Below are 19,050 nucleotides of genomic sequence, written 5' to 3'. Positions count from 1 at the left end.
CATGGTGTTACCAGAGCGTCTACAGCTATTGCCTGAGGGTCTCTTGACCTGGCGCAATACCTGTCCAGTTTTTTGTTGAGGCGGGACGCCATCATGTCCACCATTGGTCTTTCCCAATGGACCACAATCATGTGGAAGACTTCAGGATGAAGTCCCCACTCTCCCGGGTGCAGATCGTGTCTGCTGAGGAAGTCTGCTTCCCAGTTGTCCACTCCCGGGATGAACACAGCTGACAGTGCTAACACATGATTTTCTGCCCAGCGGAGAATCCTTGCAGCTTCTGCCATTGCCCTCCTGCTTCTTGTGCCGCCCTGTCTGTTTACGTGGGCGACTGCCGTGATGTTGTCCGACTGAATCAACACCGGCTGACCCTGAAGCAGAGGTTTTGCCAGGCTTAGAGCATTGTAGATTGCTCTTAGCTCCAGTATATTTATGTGAAGAGACGTCTCCAGGCTTGTCCGCTGATGCATCTGCAGATGCGATCCGGACCATTTGTCCAGCAGATCCCACTGAAAAGTTCGTGCATGGAATCTGCCGAATGGAATCGCTTCGTAAGAAGCTACCATTTTTCCCAGGACTCTTGTGCATTGATGCACAGATACTTTTCCTGGTTTTAGGAGGTTCCTGACTAGATCGGATAACTCCCTGGCTTTCTCCTCCGGAAGAAATACCTTTTTCTGAACAGTGTCCAGAATCATCCCTAGGAACAACAGACGTGTCATCGGGATCAGTTGGGATTTTGGAAAATTCAGAATCCACCCGTGTTGTTGGAGCACTACTTGGGTTAGTGCTACTCCGACCTCCAGCTGTTCTCTGGATCTTGCCCTTATCAGGAGATTGTCCAAGTAAGGGATAATTAAGACGCCTTCTCTTCGAAAAAGGATCATCATTTCGGCCATTACCTTGGTAAAGACCCGGGGTGCCGTGGACAATCCAAACGGCAGCGTCTGAAACTGATAATGACAGTTTTGGACCACGAACCTGAGGTACCCTTGGTGTGAAGGACAAATTGGAACATGAAGGTAAGCATCCTTGATGTCCAAGGACACCATAAAATCCCCTTCTTCCAGATTCGCTATCACTGCTCTGAGTGACTCCATCTTGAACTTGAATTTTTGTATGTACAGGTTCAGAGATTTTAGATTTAGAATCGGTCTTACCGAGCCGTCCGGCTTCGGTACCACAAATAGCGTGGAGTAATACCCCTGTCCCTGTTGTAGGAGGGGTACCTTGACTATCACCTGCTGAGAATACAGCTTGTGAATGGCCTCCAATACCGTCGCCCTGTCGGAGGGAGACGTTGGCAAAGCAGACTTTAGGAAACGGCGAGGAGGAGACTTCTCGAATTCCAACCTGTAACCCTGAGATACTACCTGCAGGATCCAGGGGTCCACCTGCGAGTGAGCCCACTGTGCGCTGAAATGTTTGAGGCGACCCCCACCGCCCCTGAGTCTGCTTGTAAGGTCCCAGCGTCATGCTGACGCCTTTGTAGAAGCCGGGAAGGGCTTCTGCTCCTGGGAAGGAGCTGCTTGTTGCAGTCTCTTACCCTTTCCTTTGCCTCGGGGCAAATAGGAATGTCCTTTTGCTCGTTTGTTCTTATAGGAACGAAAGGACTGCGGCTGAAAAGCCTGCGGCTTTTTCTGCTGGGAGGTGACCTGGGGTAAAAAGGTGGATTTTCCGGCCGTTGCCGTGGCCACCAGATCCGATAGACCGACCCCAAATAATTCCTCCCCCTTATACGGCAATACTTCCATATGTCGTTTGGAATCCGCATCACCTGACCACTGGCGCGTCCATAAACTTCTTCTGGCAGATATGGACATCGCACTTACTCTTGATGCCAGAGTGCAAATATCTCTCTGTGCATCTCGCATATAAAGAAATGCATCCTTTAACTGCTCTATAGTCAGTAAAATACTGTCCCTATCCAGGGTATCAATATTTTCAGACAGTGACTCCGACCAAGCCACGCCAGCACTGCACATCCAGGCTGAGGCGATTGCTGGTCTCAGTACAACACCCGTATGTGTGTATATACTTTTTAATGTATTCTCCAGCCTCCTATCAGCTGGATCCTTGAGGGCGGCCGTATCAGGAGACGGTAACGCCACTTGCTTTGATAAGCGTGTGAGCGCCTTATCCACCCTAGGAGGTGTTTCCCAGCGCGCCCTAACCTCTGGCGGGAAAGGGTATAATGCCAATAACTTCTTTGAAATTAGCAGTTTTCTATCTGGGGTAACCCACGCTTCATCACACACTTCATTCAGTTCCTCTGATTCAGGAAAAACTATCGGTAGTTTTTTCACACCCCACATAATACCCCTTTTTGTGGTACTTGCAGTATCAGAGATATGCAAAGCCTCCTTCATTGCCGTGATCATATAACGTGTGGCCCTACTGGAAAATACGTTTGTTTCTTCACCGTCGACACTGGATTCAGTGTCAGTGTCTGGGTCTGTGTCGACCGACTGAGGTAAAGGGCGTTTTACAGCCCCTGACGGTGTCTGAGACGCCTGGACAGGTACTAACTGGTTTGCCGGCTGTCTCATGTCGTCAACCGACTTTTGTAGCGTGCTGACACTATCCCGTAATTCCATAAACAAAGCCATCCATTCTGGTGTCGACTCCCTAGGGGGTGACATCACCATTACAGGCAATTGCTCCGCCTCCACGCCAACATCGTCCTCATACATGTCGACACACACGTACCGACACACAGCAGACACACAGGGAATGCTCTGATAGAAGACAGGACCCCACTAGCCCTTTGGGGAGACAGAGGGAGAGTTTGCCAGCACACACCCAAGCGCTATAAATATATATAGGGACAACCTTAATAAGTGTGTTCCCTTTATAGCAGCTCAAATATTATAAATATCGCCAATAAGTGCCCCCCCTCTCTGTTTTTACCCTGTTTCTGTAGTGCAGTGCAGGGGAGAGTCCTGGGAGCCTTCCTCGCAGCGGAGCTGGGCAGGAAAATGGCGCTGTGTGCTGAGGAGAATAGGCCCCGCCCCCTTTTCGGCGGGCTTCTTCTCCCGGTTTTTTTGGAACCTGGCAGGGGTTAAATACATCCATATAGCCCCAGGGGCTATATGTGATATATTTTAGCCAGAATAGGTATATTACATTGCTGCCCAGGGCGCCCCCCCCAGCGCCCTGCACCCTCAGTGACCGCTGGTGTGAAGTGTGCGGAGAGCAATGGCGCACAGCTGCAGTGCTGTGCGCTACCTCATGAAGACTGAGACGTCTTCTGCCGCCGGTTTCTGGACCTCTTCTCTATTCGGCATCTGCAAGGGGGTCGGCGGCGCGGCTCCGGTGACCCATCCAGGCTGTACCTGTGATCGTCCCTCTGGAGCTGGTGTCCAGTAGCCTAAGAAGCAAATCCATCCTGCACGCAGGTGAGTTCACTTCTTCTCCCCTAAGTCCCTCGTTGCAGTGAGCCTGCTGCCAGCAGGACTCACTGAAAATAAAAAACCTAACAAACTTTTTCTAAGCAGCTCTTTAGGAGAGCCACCTAGATTGCACCCTGCTCGGACGGGCACAAAAACCTAACTGAGGCTTGGAGGAGGGTCATAGGGGGAGGAGCCAGTACACACCACCTAGTGGTCAAACTTTTAAATTTTGTGCCCTGTCTCCTGCGGAGCCGCTATTCCCCATGGTCCTGACGGAGTCCCAGCATCCACTAGGACGTCAGAGAAAACACTGTGTGTGTATATGCGTGTGTGCGTATGTATGTATGTATGTATGTATGTATGTATGTATGTATGTATGTATGTATGTATGTATATATATACACACACGTGTGTGTGTGTGTGTGTGTGTGTGTGTGTGTGTGTGTGTGTGTATATATATATATGTATGTGTGTGTATATATATATATATATATATATATATATATATATATATATATGTGCGTGTGGATAGATAGATAGATAGATAGATAGATAGATAGATAGATAGATAGATAGATAGATAGATAGAGTGTTGCAAGAGAACGGCTGGCATTCTTAGGAGACTTAATTACAGGACACAACACACACATACGTTGCTTTGCTTGAAAAGGGTCCAGCAGGACCGACACGTCACATTATTTTAAGCATGGATTCATATACTAAATACTTATAAGCTGCATCATATATGGTGAGTGCATTTACTTGGAACTGTTTATATACTGAACCACCTGGATGGTGGGCTGCAGTTGTTGTTCACCCCAACACTGTTACAGATAGATAGATAGATAGATAGATAGATAGATAGATAGATAGATAGATAGATAGATAGATAGATAGATAGATAGACAGACAGACAGACAGACAGACAGACAGACAGACAGACAGACAGACAGACAGACAGACAGACTGACTAGATAGAGAGATATATATACATATATATGTCCTCTAGATAAGTTCAATGGTGTAGGCTGTGCAAAGCCGTTTGGCTGTGCATTTACTATCTAAGCGTGCATTGTATCAAAGCGTGATAAAATTGCCACATAACAGCAGCGTTCTATCAGCGTTAATTTATCTTCAGCCGATATCGATTGTGAATTGACGTTTCTTCTCTTCTTGTCACCTACAGGTAATTTCAATTGACTACAACCACCAACATATTCTGCTGCACTATATGTGTATATGCAAAGCTAATTCTTCTAGGTAATTACAATTGACTACAACCACCAATATATTCTGCTGCACTATATGTGTATATGCAAAGCTAATTCTTCTAGGTATGAATGATATAGACCCAGTTTAATGCTTGTGGAATGCATGGTTGTTTTTGTAAGGTAATTTACTGCTTGGCATTTGAGGGGGTGGGGTGTGGCTACAGATTTCAATTATTGGTTTCACTTGTAGTAGTCCTCTAGTTAAGTTCAATGGTGTAGGCTGTGCAAAGCCGTTTGGCTGTGCATTTACTATCCAAGCGTGCATTGTATCAAAGTGTGATAAAATTGCCACATAACAGCAGCGTTCTATCAGCGTTCAATCGAAGTGAAAAAGAAGGAAAACAAAAGGACACCAATCTAACAAAACAAAGAAAACTGAAGAACTAATAACAAATGTGAATCACTTCTCAGATCACTCACCTCCTGATTGTTCAATCTGATTAAATAGCACGGAACTACCTTACTTGGACAATTCAAAAACCATCCATTTCACCTACAAATGCTTGTACAGTATCTGTATTATTGTAATTTTGTTTTTTAAGCACAGCTGCACCAATGCAATTTTACCTGCAAACACTTAAAACATCTAACATAATCACCATCGCTTCTTAAACCTCTCACAATCCTTTCATTTCTTATACTCCAGATACATTTCTGCACCCACTTTATCTACGCTTTTGACTCATTTCATACGAAATCTACACCCATTAAGCCTACACTGCTTTTCTCACCTGCATTTCTGCAATTCTTCTGCTCGGATTCCCTTACACTCTCCTCTCCTCCTTCGACTTTCCCTCAACCTATTTACTTACTTAACACTATGTCAAGGCTTTGTTATACTCCCCACATCACTCAGTGTCTACCTAATAATGTATCTTTATCCTTCCCCCCCTAGTCTCCTACACCTCCTCCTCTCTCCCCTCCATCCCTCTGTTTCCTTCCCCCTCCTTTCCTGTTACCCCACTTTCATTCACCTCTGCCCCATGGTCCTGCTACCCCACAACTCCGCCCTGCTCCCTCTCTCCCTTCCCTGTCACCTCTCCACACATCACACGGACCTCCCTCCCTGCCCACCTCCTGCAGTTTCCCCTCCTAGCTCAGGCACCCGCACCATCACTACTCTCTCATCATCCCTGCCCTCAAAGTTAATCTCTCCTCATCGCTACAGCAACCCTGATAATCTCATTCACATCTCTCCCACAAACTCATACCCCCTATCCTGTGCCCTCTGGAATGCCAGATCTGTTTGTAACAAACTGGTCCCCACTCATGACCTTTTCATTTCCAACTCCTTACACATACTAGCCATTACTGAAACTTGGATTACGCCCTCTGACACTACTTCTCCTGCTGCTCTCTCTGCTGGGGGCCTCACATTCACACACACACACCCCGACCTGGGGGTCGCCATGGGGGTGGTGTTGGGGTCCTTTTACCTTCTAGTTACTCCTACCAACTCATACCACCAGAACCATCCCTTACATTCTCTACATTTGAGGTCCATACTATACGCCTCTTCCAACCAGTACATCTTAGAGTAGCTGTCATTTACCGCCCCCCTGGCACTGCTTCCAAATTCATAGACAACTTTCAATTCCTCTCTTCTGACATTCCCTCCATTATCCTAGGTGATTTCAACATCCCTATTGACATCCCCACACAATCCCCTGCCTCTAAACTCCTTAACCTCACCTCTTCACTTGGTCTCTCCCAGTGGACCTCCTCACCCTCCCATGTGAATGGGAGCTCACTGGATCTGGTCTTCACTCACCGCTGTGATATTTCTGATTTTTCCAACTCCCCATTTCCCCTCTCTCACCACCACTTGCTCTCCTTTAACCTATCTCTCTCGACTTCCCCATCTCTACCTCCTAAGGCTACCATCACTAAGCGTAACATTGAAGCTATTGACACCACAGTCCTTTCCTCCTTGTTTAACTCACTTCTCTCTCCTATTCTCTCTTTCTCATGCCCTGAACAAGCCACTTCCACATACAATGCATCCCTTACTTCTGCTCTTGACTCTGTTGCTCCACCAACCACTATTCACCCTCGCAAATTAACACCTCAACCCTGGCACACCAAATGCACCAGATATCTGCAAAAATGCTCACGTACTGCTGAGCGACACTGGAGGAAATCACGTTCTAAGGCAGACTTTCTCCATTTCAAACTTATGCTCTCATCCTTCAGTGCTGCCCTTTCTCTTGCTAAACAGTCATACTTCAAGAACCTCATCTCCTCCCAGTCTTCCAACCCCCGGCGCCTCTTTACCACTCTCAACTTACTCCTCTGCCCACCTCCACCTCGTCTTCCTTCCTCACTCTCTGCTCTTGACTTTGCCACTTACTTCACATCCAAAATTGACTCTATACGTCAGGACATCAAATCACACCAGACCATCAGTAACCAGCCTTCTCCCATCCCTTACCAACCCTCCCCATCCTACGCACCAACTCGGACATCTTTTTCCCATGCATCTGGAGAGGAAGTCATGGCCCTCATTCGTTCCTGTCCCCTCACCACCTCCCCACTTGACCCTATCCCCTCCCGCCTCCTCCGCTACCTCTCTCCTTCTGCTTGTTCCCATCTTTCCCACCTTCTCAATCTCTCCCTCTCATCAGGCACTGTCCCCTCTGCCTTCAAGCATGCACTCATCTCTCCTATTCTTAAAAAACCTACCCTTGATCCAAACACTCTCTCCAACTACCGACCCATCTCTCTCCTCCCTTTTGCCTCCAAACTCCTTGAGCGTATTATCTACAACCGCCTTACTTCCTTTCTTTCCTCACACTCACTGCTTGACACATTCCAGTCTGGCTTCCGTCCTCTCCACTCCACTGAAACTGCCCTTACAAAAGTATGCAATGACCTCCATGCTGCTAAATCTAAGGGACACTACTCTCTACTTATTCTACTGGATCTCTCTGCTGCTTTTGACACTGTGGACCATCCTCTCCTACTGCAAATCCTTCACTCCATTGGTCTGCGTGACACTGCCCTTTCTTGGCTGTCCTCCTACCTTTCTGACCGTTCATTCTCTGTCTCCTCTTATGACTCTACCTCTCCCTCACTTCCACTAACTGCAGGGGTACTCCAAGGTTCTGTCCTTGGTCCTCTACTCTTCTCTCTCTACACGTCCTCACTAGGTAAGCTCATTAGTTCTTTTGGTTTCCAATATCATCTCTATGCTGATGACACTCAAATCTATCTTTCCTCTCCAGACCTCTCCCCTGCTCTCCTCACTCGTATCTCCAACTGTCTCTCTGCTACCTCTTCCTGGATGTCCCAGCGCTTTCTTAAACTTAACATGTCTAAGACCGAGCTGATCATCTTCCCTCCCTCCCGCATAAACTCACCTCCTACAATCTCATTATCTATTGATGGCACTACTATCTCCTCTAGCCCCCAAGTGCGCTGTCTTGGAGTAATCCTTGACTCCTCCCTCTCCTTCAAACCACACATTCAGCACCTCTCACAAACCTGCCGTTTTAATCTAAAAAATATTTCCAGGATCAGACCCTTTCTGACCCAGGATGCTACTAAGACTCTTATCCAATCACTGGTCATCTCCAGACTGGACTACTGTAATCTCCTCCTAACTGGCATTCCTGACAAATACCTCTCTCCACTCCAATCTATACTCAATGCTGCTGCCCGGCTCATCTTCCTCACCAAACGCACTACGTCCACCTCTCCTCTCTTACTAGACCTTCACTGGCTCTCCTTCCCTTTCAGAATCCATTTCAAGCTTCTCATACTTGCTTACAAAGCCCTCACCCACTCCTCTCCCATCTACATCTCTGACCTTTATCTCCCTTTACACTCCCACCCGTCCTCTTCGCTCTGCTAATGCACGTCGACTCTCCTGCCTACGGATTACTTCCTCCCACTCCTACCTCCAAGATTTTTCACGTGCTGCACCACTTCTCTGGAATTCCCTACCTTTCCCCCTCAGACTCTCCACCTCTCTACAAAACTTCAAACGGGCTCTCAAGACCCACTTCTTCACCAAACCCAGCCAAATCTCATCCTAAACCTCTGTTCCACGCTCTCTATGTACCCCATCTGTCTTACCCCTGTCTGTCTACCCTCCCCTTTAGAATGTAAGCTCTCACGAGCAGGGCTCTCTTCCCTCATGTGCTTATCCTTTTCTTACTTTAATAATATTCAACTGCACCAAATCCAGCAGTCTTCTGCCACCTGAAACTTATTCCAGTGTCATCTGCCGATGTAACTATGTTTATTTACCCTGTACTTGTCCTATATTGTCAACTGTAAGTTGCTGTTTTTCTGCTTGATTATTTGTTAATGTACTCTGTAATTGGGCGCTGCGGAACCCTTGTGGCGCCATATAAATAAAGGATAATAATAAATATATATATATATATATATATATATATAGCAGTAGCAACACAATATGGCACAAAAATCACCATTAATTAAACATAACAAATGTAGGAAAAAAGTACAATAAAATTCATATGAACATAATCAAAGAATCCTGAATATATGATTTATATTACCAATTGTACGGAGTAGAACAGAGTTCGTAGCAGAGAGCAGCGCTTATTAATACATTTCCATTATTCCAGCTGACTGTATGGAGCCATGGAATCAGGATCTCTCAATTTTCAATTTAATTCAAATAGTGGCGGTTTGTGTATTAGCTGCAACTGATCCCACACACTCCTCTGAAGAAATCCCAGTGACTGGAAGAAACATGTTGGTGTTCCTACTTGGTGCAATTTTCAAAGAACCCTCCTCTAAGCTGTACCTCCAACAAAAGAGTTCTTCATACTTTTTATACAGCTGCTTTTGGGGACATCCCTATCAGCCTAGACTGACAGCACAGAGCAAGCAGTGGTACCAGATGAGACAGGTACATATACCACTACCATTTGGCGGCAGCCACGGCTCAACCCACAATGTCAGACTGGTAACAGGTGCAAACAAGAAGCAAGCCAATACTGCGCATCAAAGCTCAAGCCTGAGTATCAGGTGCACGTTGGCCCTCATTCCGAGTTGATCACTCGCTAGCTACTTTTAGCAGCCGTGCAAACGCATTGTCGCCGCCCACGGGGGAGTGTATTTTCACTTTGCAAGTGTGCGATCGCATGTGCAGCCGAGCGGTACAAAAACATTTTATGCAAAACAAGACCAGCCCTGTAGTTACTTATCCTGTGCGATGATTCCAGCGACGGAGGTTACCCGCCCTGCAAACGCCTACATTTTCCCTACCACTCCCAGAAAACGGTCAGTTGACACCCATAAACGCCCTCTTCCTGTCAATCTCCTTGCGATCAGCTGTGCGAATGGAATCGTCACTAGAAGCATTGCACGACAACGATGCTGTTTGTACCCGTACGACGCGCATGTGCATTGCTGTGCATACGCAGTTTTGCCGTTTTTATCCCTTATCGCTGCACTGCGAAAATCGGCAGCATGCGATCAACTCTGAATGACCCCCCTAATACGCAAATCAACACTATTTGTATTATATTGGAAATGGAAGGACTCGACACAGCCAGTTCTATAGTGCAGCTTAACAATCAGCACTGCTCTCTACTATGAGCTCTGTATTACCTGCACTTTACAAAGCAACGTCTTGGTGGTTTGGGATTTTACATAGTGTGTATGCATTATGTCGGCAGCCCAGCCCAGGAGAGGAAAAACTAGTCCATATCACATAGTGTGTACCCGCCATTAAAGCTAATTCGATGAGTCAAATTCAGGATATCCTAGGAGCCAATTAGACTTAGGGGTATATGCAGCCTCTGGGAGCAAAATTCGTATCTGCTAGGAGGAAAAAGGTGAATAACCAGGGCCGAAATGGCCATCTGGCACTTCTGGCATATTCCCGGAAGGACCAATGGGCATGTCCAGTCCCTCAGAAAGCAGGGAAGGCCGAGTCCATCGCAGCCTCCGGCTCTCTGGTTGAGCCGCCCCCACCGGTCTTCATGGAAATTGGGGCGTGCCGTGCGTCCACGCCACCGGACTCGTTGCGCGCCCCCAGCAAGCATCGCCATGGTAAGGGAGGCTTGCCACGAGTCCACACCCCCATGAGTCACGGCATGCCCCCGTATTACATGACGGCGCGCCCTCCGTGACTAACGCGCGCGCGTTCAGGAGTGCCCGGGCCGAAATGGAGGCCCAGTCCATCACTTTGAATAACACAAAAGCTGTGGAAGGGGTTTGGCAGTGACAAATCCTGATTGCAATGTAATGAAAGAATTGCCCTGTATGAAAATAATCATTTGCAAATTCTGCATCTGCCCAAACTTGGACTTAACACTAAAGCTAAAGTACACAACGTCTGTTAATTTGGATTTTTCGACAAACTGCAGGCTCCAATATCTGAGCTACGTACTAAGCTTTTTTTTTTTTGTTTTGTTTTTAAAGTAACCAATTTTATTGCCCCACCACACTGAATTTGCATATATCTGTTCCCAAGGAGGATTTTTCATCCGAAAAATGTGGAAAATTTGGTCAGATTACAGAGAATGCCACACACTGCAGGATCTCGGGAGACTGAAGCTGAGACTTTCTATCTTGGCCAACCAATTCGATAATTGAAAGAGCGTGTTTGTGACCATGATTTCTCCAGTTTATGGACAAAGCGATCGTTCATACACACTATACAAAAGAACAGGCTCACTACTCAATTGTTTGCAAATTGGTCCAATAATTGTATAGTGTGTACCTAGCATAACTCCAGCCCTAGATTATTATTAGTATTGCTAGGGGTGAATCACTTATGACAACAAGGACATGATGCGTCTCCGACAAAGAACACCTAGAGATCTGGTAATACATTCCCTTAGCAGTGTGCTGCATAAAATGCTAAAGTAAATCAGGAAACCATTACTCTAGTAGAAGAGCGATGTTGCAATGACTTACCCATGCTGTGTGCTCTTTTAAATAGCATCCCTTGTACTCTATTGTGTTCGGGTGTTTCAGCTGCTGCAGAAACTTCACCTCCTTGATTATGTCCTGCCATTTCTGCTTAAAACACAAAGTTTCCTCAGACACAGGTATAGCCACTGTCAATGTGAATGACTGAATGGTGGTTGTAATTTTACCTCATTCATTTGTTTTCCACTGTAGGACATTTTCTTAACAGCCACCACTTCATTAGTTGTTGCGTTTGTGGCCTAAACAGGAGAATACATCATTATTGCAAGTATATAAAACACATAGCTACTAATCTTCTGACAATCTTTTTAATACGGTATGGTAGATCTTTTTTATTACAATCTTTTTAATACTTAAGAAGGTATTATAGGAATAATCCCTAACGTCTTTGGAGTATCCTATAAATCAAAAAACATTAGCACCTCAGTCAATTTGATTTAACCATCTGTGCTTGATATACCTAAAACCTGGACAGTTGGGGTGCATGAGGGCCACTTTTGAGAACCTCTGGTTTAGGGATTTGGACTTCAGATGGTTTAATGCCTAAAAAAATTTGTTACAATGGTTTTACACTATTGCATTGAAATGGCGCAGATGGTTCAGAAAAGTTGAGACAAGTGCGTATTTTCAAATTAGAATAAAAGATAGTCTATTTTTTAAATCACAACTAAAAAATAAGAATTTACTTACCGATAATTCTATTTCTCGTAGTCCGTAGTGGATGCTGGGGACTCCGTCAGGACCATGGGGTTTAGCGGCTCCGCAGGAGACAGGGCACAATAATAAAAGCTTTAGGATCAGGTGGTGTGCACTGGCTCCTCCCCCTATGACCCTCCTCCAAGCCTCAGTTAGGATACTGTGCCCGGACGAGCGTGCATAATAAGGAAGGATATTGAATCCCGGGTAAGACTCATACCAGCCACACCAATCACACCGTACAACCTGTGATCTGAACCCAGTTAACAGTATAACAACAACGAAGGAGCCTCTGAAAAGATGGCTCACAACAAGAATAACCCGATTTTTGTAACAATAACTATGTACAAGTATTGCAGACAATCCGCACTTGGGATGGGCGCCCAGCATCCACTACGGACTACGAGAAATAGAATTATCGGTAAGTAAATTCTTATTTTCTCTAACGTCCTAAGTGGATGCTGGGGACTCCGTCAGGACCATGGGGATTATACCAAAGCTCCCAAACGGGCGGGAGAGTGCGGATGACTCTGCAGCACCGAATGAGAGAACTCCAGGTCCTCCTCAGTCAGGGTGTGCCCCTGACCAAGTAGCAGCTCGGCAAAGTTGTAAAGCCGAGACCCCTCGGGCAGCCGCCCAAGATGAGCCCACTTCCTTGTGGAATGGGCTTTTACTGATTTTGGCTGTGGCAAGCCTGCCACAGAATGTGCAAGCTGAATTGTACCACAAATCCAGCGAGCAATCGTCTGCTTAGAAGCAGGAACACCCATCTTGTTGGGTGCATACAGGCTAAACAGCGAGTCAGATTTTCTGACTCCAGTCGTCCTGGAAACATATATTTTCAGGGCCCTGACAACGTCAAGTAACTTGGAGTCCTCCAAGTCCCTAGTAGCCGCAGGTACCACAATAGGTTGGTTCATGTGAAAAACAGAAAACACCTTAAGGAGAAATTGAGGACGAGTCCTCAATTCTGCCCTGTCAGAATGAAAAATTAAGTAAGGGCTTTTATATGATAAAGCCGCCCATTCTGACACACGCCTGGCTGAAGCCAGGGCTAATAGAATCTTCACCTTCCATGTGAAATATTTTAATTCCACAGTGGTGAGTGGATCAAACCAATGTGACTTTAGGAAACTCAAAACAACATTGAGATCCCAAGGTGCCACTGGGGGCACAAAAGGAGGCTGTATATGCAGTACCCCTTTTACAAACGTCTGAACTTCAGGCACTGAAGCCAGTTCTTTCTGGAAGAAATTTGACAGGGTCGAAATTTGAACCTTAATGGACCCTAATTTTAGGCCCATAGACAGTCCTGTTTTCAGGAAATGTAGGAAACGACCCAGTTGGAATTCCTCTGTAGGGACCTTCTTGGCCTCACACCACGCAACATATTTTCGCCAAATGCGGTGAAAATGTTTTGCGGTTACATCCTTCCTGGCTTCGACCAGGGTAGGGATGACTTCATCTGGAATGCCCTTTCAGGATCCGGCGTTCAACTGCCATGCCGTCAAACGCAGCCGCGGTAAGTCTTGGAACAGACAAGGCCCCTGCTGGAGCAGGTCCTTTCTTAAAGGTAGAGGCCACGGTTCTTCCGTGAGCATCTCTTGAAGTTCCGGGTACCAAGTCTTGACCCATCCGGAACCACGAGTATCGTTCTTACTCATCTCCTTCTTATGATTCTCAGTACTTTTGGTATGAGATGCATAGGAGGGAACACATACCCTGACTGGTACACCCACAGTGTTACCAGAGCGTCCACCGCTATTGCCTGAGGGTCCCTTGACCTGGCGCAATATTTGTCTAGTTTTTTGTTCAGGCGGGACGCCATCATGTCCACCTTTGGTTTTTCCCAACGGTTTACAATCATGTGGAAGACTTCCCGCTGAAGTCCCCACTCTCCCGGGTGGAGGTTATGCCTGCTGAGGAAGTTTGCTTCCCAGTTTTCCACTCCCGGAATTAACACTGCTGAGAGTGTTATCACATGATTTTTCGCCCAGCGAAGAATCCTTGCAGTTTCTGCCATTTCCCTCCTGCTTCATGTGCCGCCCTGTCTGTTTACGTGGGCGACTGCCGTGATGTTGTCCCACTGGATCAATACCGGCTAACCTTGAAGCAGAGGTCTTGCTAAGCTTAGAGCCTTGTAAATTGCCCTTAGCTCCAGTATATTTATGTGGAGAGAAGTCTCCAGACTTGATCACACTCCCTGGAAATTTTTTCCTTGTGTGACTGCTCCCCAGCCACTCAGGCTGGCATCCGTGGTCACCAGGACCCAGTCCTGAATGTCGAATCTGCGGCCCTTTCATAGATGAGCACTCTGCAGCCACCGCAGAAGAAAACACCCTTGTCCTTGGAGACAGGGTTGTCCGCTGATGCATCTGAAGATGCGATCCGGACCATTTTCCCAGCAGATTCCACTGAAAGGTTCTTGCGTGAAATCTACCGAATGGGATCGCTTTGTAAGAAACCACCATTTTTCACAGGACCCTTGTGCAATGATGCACTGATACTTTTTCTGGTTTTAGGAGGTTCCTGACTAGCTCGGATAACTCCCTGGTCTTCTTCTCCGGGAGAAAACATCCTTTTCTGGACTGTGTCCAGAATCATTCCTAGGAACATTAGACGTGTCGTCGGAAAAAGCTGCGATTTTGGAATATTTAGAATCCACTCGTGCTGTCGTAGAACTACTTGAGATAGTGCTACTCCGACCGCCAACTGTTCTCTGGACCTTGCCCTTATCAGGAAAGCGTCCATATTTCTTTTAGGAAGAATCATCATTTCGGCCATTACCATGGTAAAGACCCGGGGTGCCGTGGACAATCCAAACGGCAGCGTCTGAACTGATAGTGACAGTTCTGTACCACGAACCTGAGATACCCTTGGTGAGAAGGGCAAAATTTGGACATGTAGGTAAGAGTCCCTGATATCCAGTGACACCATATCGTCCTGGTTCGCTATCACTGCTCTGAGTGACTCCATCTTGATTTGAACCCTTGTATGTAATTGTTCAAATCTTTTAGATCTCACCGAGCCGTTTGGCTTCAGTACCACAATATAGTGTGGAATAATACCCCTTCCCTTGTTGTAGGAGGGGTACTTTGATTATCACCTGCTGGGAATACAGCCTGTGAATTTTTTTCCAATACTGCCTCCCTGTCGGAGGGAGACGTTGGTAAAGCAGACTTCAGGAACTTGTGAGGGGAAGACGTCTCGAATTTCCAATGTACACCTGCGATACTACGTGTAGAATCCAGGAGTCCACTTGCGAGTGAGCCCACTGCGTGCTGAAACTCTTGAGATGACCCCCCACCGCACCTGAGTCCGCTTGTATGGCCCCAGCGTCGTGCTGCGGACTTGGCAGAAGCTGTGGAGGACTTCTGTTCCTGGGAATGGGCTGCCCTGCAGTCTTCTTCCCTTTCCTCTAACCCTGGGCAGATATGACTGGCCTTTTGCCCGCCTGCCTTTATGGGTACGAAAGGACTGAGACTGAAAAGACTGTGTCCTTTTCTGCTGAGATGTGACTTGGGGTAACAAAAGTGGATTTTCCAGCTGTTGCCATGGCCACCAGGTCCGATGGACCGCCCCTTTATACGGCAATACTTCCATGTGCCGTCTGGAATCTGCATCACCTGACCACTGTCGTGTCTATAAACATCGTCTGGCAGATATGGACATCACATCTACTCTTGATGCCAGAATGCAAATATCCCTCTGCGCATCTCGCATATATAGAAATGCATCCTTAAAATGCTCTATAGTCAATAAAATATTGTTCCTGTCAAGGGTATCAATATTTTCAGTCAGGAAATCCGACCAAGCCCCCCCAGCGCTGCACATCCAGGCTGAGGCGATTGCTGGTCGTAGTATAACACCAGTATGTGTGTATATACTTTTTAGGATATTTTTCAGCTTCCTATCAGCTGGCTCTTTGAGGGCGGCCGTATCTGGAGACGGTAACGCCACTTGTTTTTATAAGCGTGTGAGCGCCTTATCCACCCTAAGGTGTGTTTCCCAACTCGCCCTCACTTCTGGCGGGAAAAGGTATACCTCCAATAATTTTCTATCGGAGGAAACCCACGTATCATCACACACTTTAATTTATCTGATTCAGGAAAAACTACAAGTAGATTATTCCCACCCTACATAATACCCTTATTTGTGGTACTTGTAGTATCAGAAATATGTAACACCTCCTTCATTGCCCTTAACATGTAACGTGTGGCCCTAAAGGAAAATACGTTTGTTTCTTCACCGTCGACACTGAAGTCAGTGTCCGTGTCTGTGTCGACCAACTGAGGTAAATGGGCGTTTTTACAAGCCCCTGACGGTGTCTGAGACGCCTGGACAGGTACTAATTTGTTTGCCGGCCGTCTCATGTCGTCAACCGACCTTGCATCGTGTTGACATTATCACGTAATTCCTAAATAAGCCATCCATTCCGGTGTCGACTCCCTAGAGAGTGACATCACCAATACAGGCAATTTGCTCCGCCTCCTCACCAACATCGTCCTCCTACATGTCGACACACACGTACCGACACACAGCACACACACAGGGAATGCTCTGATAGAGGACAGGACCCCACTAGCCCTTTGGGGAGACAGAGGGAGAGTTTGCCAGCACACACCAAAAACGCTATAATTATACAGGGACAACCCCTTATACAAGTGTTTTCCCTTATAGCATTTTCACATATGTAATCATATCGCCAAATAAGTGCCCCCCCTCTCTGTTTTAACCCTGTTTCTGTAGTGCAGTGCAGGGGAGAGCCTGGGAGCCTTCCTCACAGCAGAGCTGAGCAGGAAAATGGCGCCGTGTGCTGAGGAGAATAGGCCCCGCCCCCTAAAACGGCGGGCTCTTCTCCCGGAGTTTGTGAGATCTGGCAGGGGTTAAATACATCCATATAGCCTCAAGGGCTATATGTGATGTATTTTAGCCATAAAAAAGGTATAATACATTGCTGCCCAGGGCGCCCCCCCAGCGCCCTGCACCCTCAGTGACCGCTGGTATGAAGTGTGCTGACAACAATGGCGCACAGCTGCAGTGCTGTGCGCTACCTTATGAAGACTGAAAGTCTTCTGCCGCCTGTTTCTGGACCTCTGGACCTCTTCAACTTCGGCATCTGCAAGGGGGGTCGGCGGCACGGCTCCGGGACGAACCCCAGGGTGAGACCTGTGTTCCGACTCCCTCTGGAGCTAATGGTGTCCAGTAGCCTAAGAAGCAAATCCATCCTGCACGCAGGTGAGTTTACTTCTCTCCCCTAAGTCCCTCGTAGCAGTGAGCCTGTTGCCAGCAGGACTCACTGAAAATAAAAAACCTAACTTAAACTTTTATTCTAAGCAGCTCAGGAGAGCCACCTAGATTGCACCCTTCTCGGCCGGGCACAAAGATCTAACTGAGGCTTGGAGGAGGGTCATAGGGGGAGGAGCCAGTGCACACCACCTGATCCTAAAGCTTTTATTATTGTGCCCTGTCTCCTGCGGAGCCGCTAAACCCCATGGTCCTGACGGAGTCCCCAGCATCCACTTAGGACGTTAGAGAAACAAACATTTCGTCAGCTTTAGAGCAAACAATTTACTGCTAGGGTGTATTCATAGGAAGATAAATGTGGTGTATAACAAAGTGCCCTTTTCTTAAAATTATAATTCCCTTCTGTTTCCTGTATAGTCATTCCATATTGGGTAGTTAAACACAGAAAAACAATCCCATATATTTAACCCTTTCATGCACATAGGCCACTACAGTGGTTTTCAAGTAATACAGAGGAATCCAACTGAGGGAGGGAAATGGAAAAAAACAAAAAACAAAAACAAAAAAAACCCAGCAGCCGCAAGGTTTTGATATTCAATTAGTAGACCGAAGGGACGCTGTAAGTTCTATAGAAATAACTGTCTATTTTCCATGTTCTGTGTGCACCCAACTTTAGTGTGCGACTACCCTTCATGTGTATGTGACCCTCCGGAGGCAGCAGCTGGAAGATCCACATCTTTCAGCAACCCCCACGCCTCCCAATTGAAAAAAATGGAGAGGAGACCACCAGGGGTCGGTTGAGGATCAATTTTTTTCTTTTACTCACACAAATGGGTTTTCAGAGAGAAAAATTATTATCATTTTTATTTTAATTTTTTAAGTTGGATACTGCTGGTATTGGTAATGCACATACACGCAGTAACGCAAAATTGGGCGCAAGGTCCGCAAGTTTTTGTTTTTTTTACCTCGATAAGCCTTGCACCATAATCTCCTATAGAAACGCTCTATTGACAAAACTAGTGCATGATGTCCCCCTTCTTTGGACCTCTACCAAACTTAGAAGGTATGCCAGCTAGCAGCAGCTTTTAATTCCAACAAAAAAATATGGTCAAAATTAAAAGGCTGAGAAAAGCTCACCAGCACCGAGAACTTCAGGGACTTCTGTAAAATATTTTTACTCAAAAGATAGCAGAACTGGTACAAAACAAATATAAGGAAAAAAATGTTTAGGGCAGAATATGGTAGATGTTTTGACCAGACACAATTTTTTATTTTTTTTTAACAGTTGATGTAAAATTATATGTCCACTTCAGTGGATGTCATGCAAAAATAGGATTTTAATTACCTACTGGTAAATCCTATTTTTAAATCTCGTAGTCTGTAGAGGATGCTGGGGTCATATTTAGTACCATGGGGTATAGACGGGTCCTTTGGGAGCCACTGGCACTTTAAGAATAATAGTGTGGGCTGGCCCCTCCCTCTATGTCCCTCCTACCAGACTCAGTCTAGAAACTGTGCCCGAGGAGACG

The 19,050-nt window shown here is 46.5% G+C and overlaps 1 protein-coding gene across 5 annotated transcripts in view; it reads right to left on the bottom strand.

Moving 5' to 3' along the window:
• The window catches only part of TAOK3 (TAO kinase 3), a 498,025-nt gene that overhangs the window by 303,865 nt on the left and 175,110 nt on the right, over nucleotides 1-19,050 (bottom strand). For all 5 annotated transcript variants that reach the window (XM_063964317.1, XM_063964318.1, XM_063964319.1 and 2 more), the window contains 2 exons: nucleotides 11,746-11,817; nucleotides 11,564-11,665 (listed from right to left, as the gene is read on the bottom strand). In XM_063964317.1, the coding sequence (XP_063820387.1) occupies nucleotides 11,564-11,665; nucleotides 11,746-11,817 (174 nt within the window). The remainder of the gene's footprint in view (nucleotides 1-11,563; nucleotides 11,666-11,745; nucleotides 11,818-19,050) is intronic.

Source organism: Pseudophryne corroboree, chromosome 1, assembly GCF_028390025.1.
Source record: "Pseudophryne corroboree isolate aPseCor3 chromosome 1, aPseCor3.hap2, whole genome shotgun sequence".
Classification (NCBI taxonomy): domain Eukaryota; kingdom Metazoa; phylum Chordata; class Amphibia; order Anura; family Myobatrachidae; genus Pseudophryne; species Pseudophryne corroboree.
This window is presented reverse-complemented; position numbering and strand designations above follow the sequence as displayed.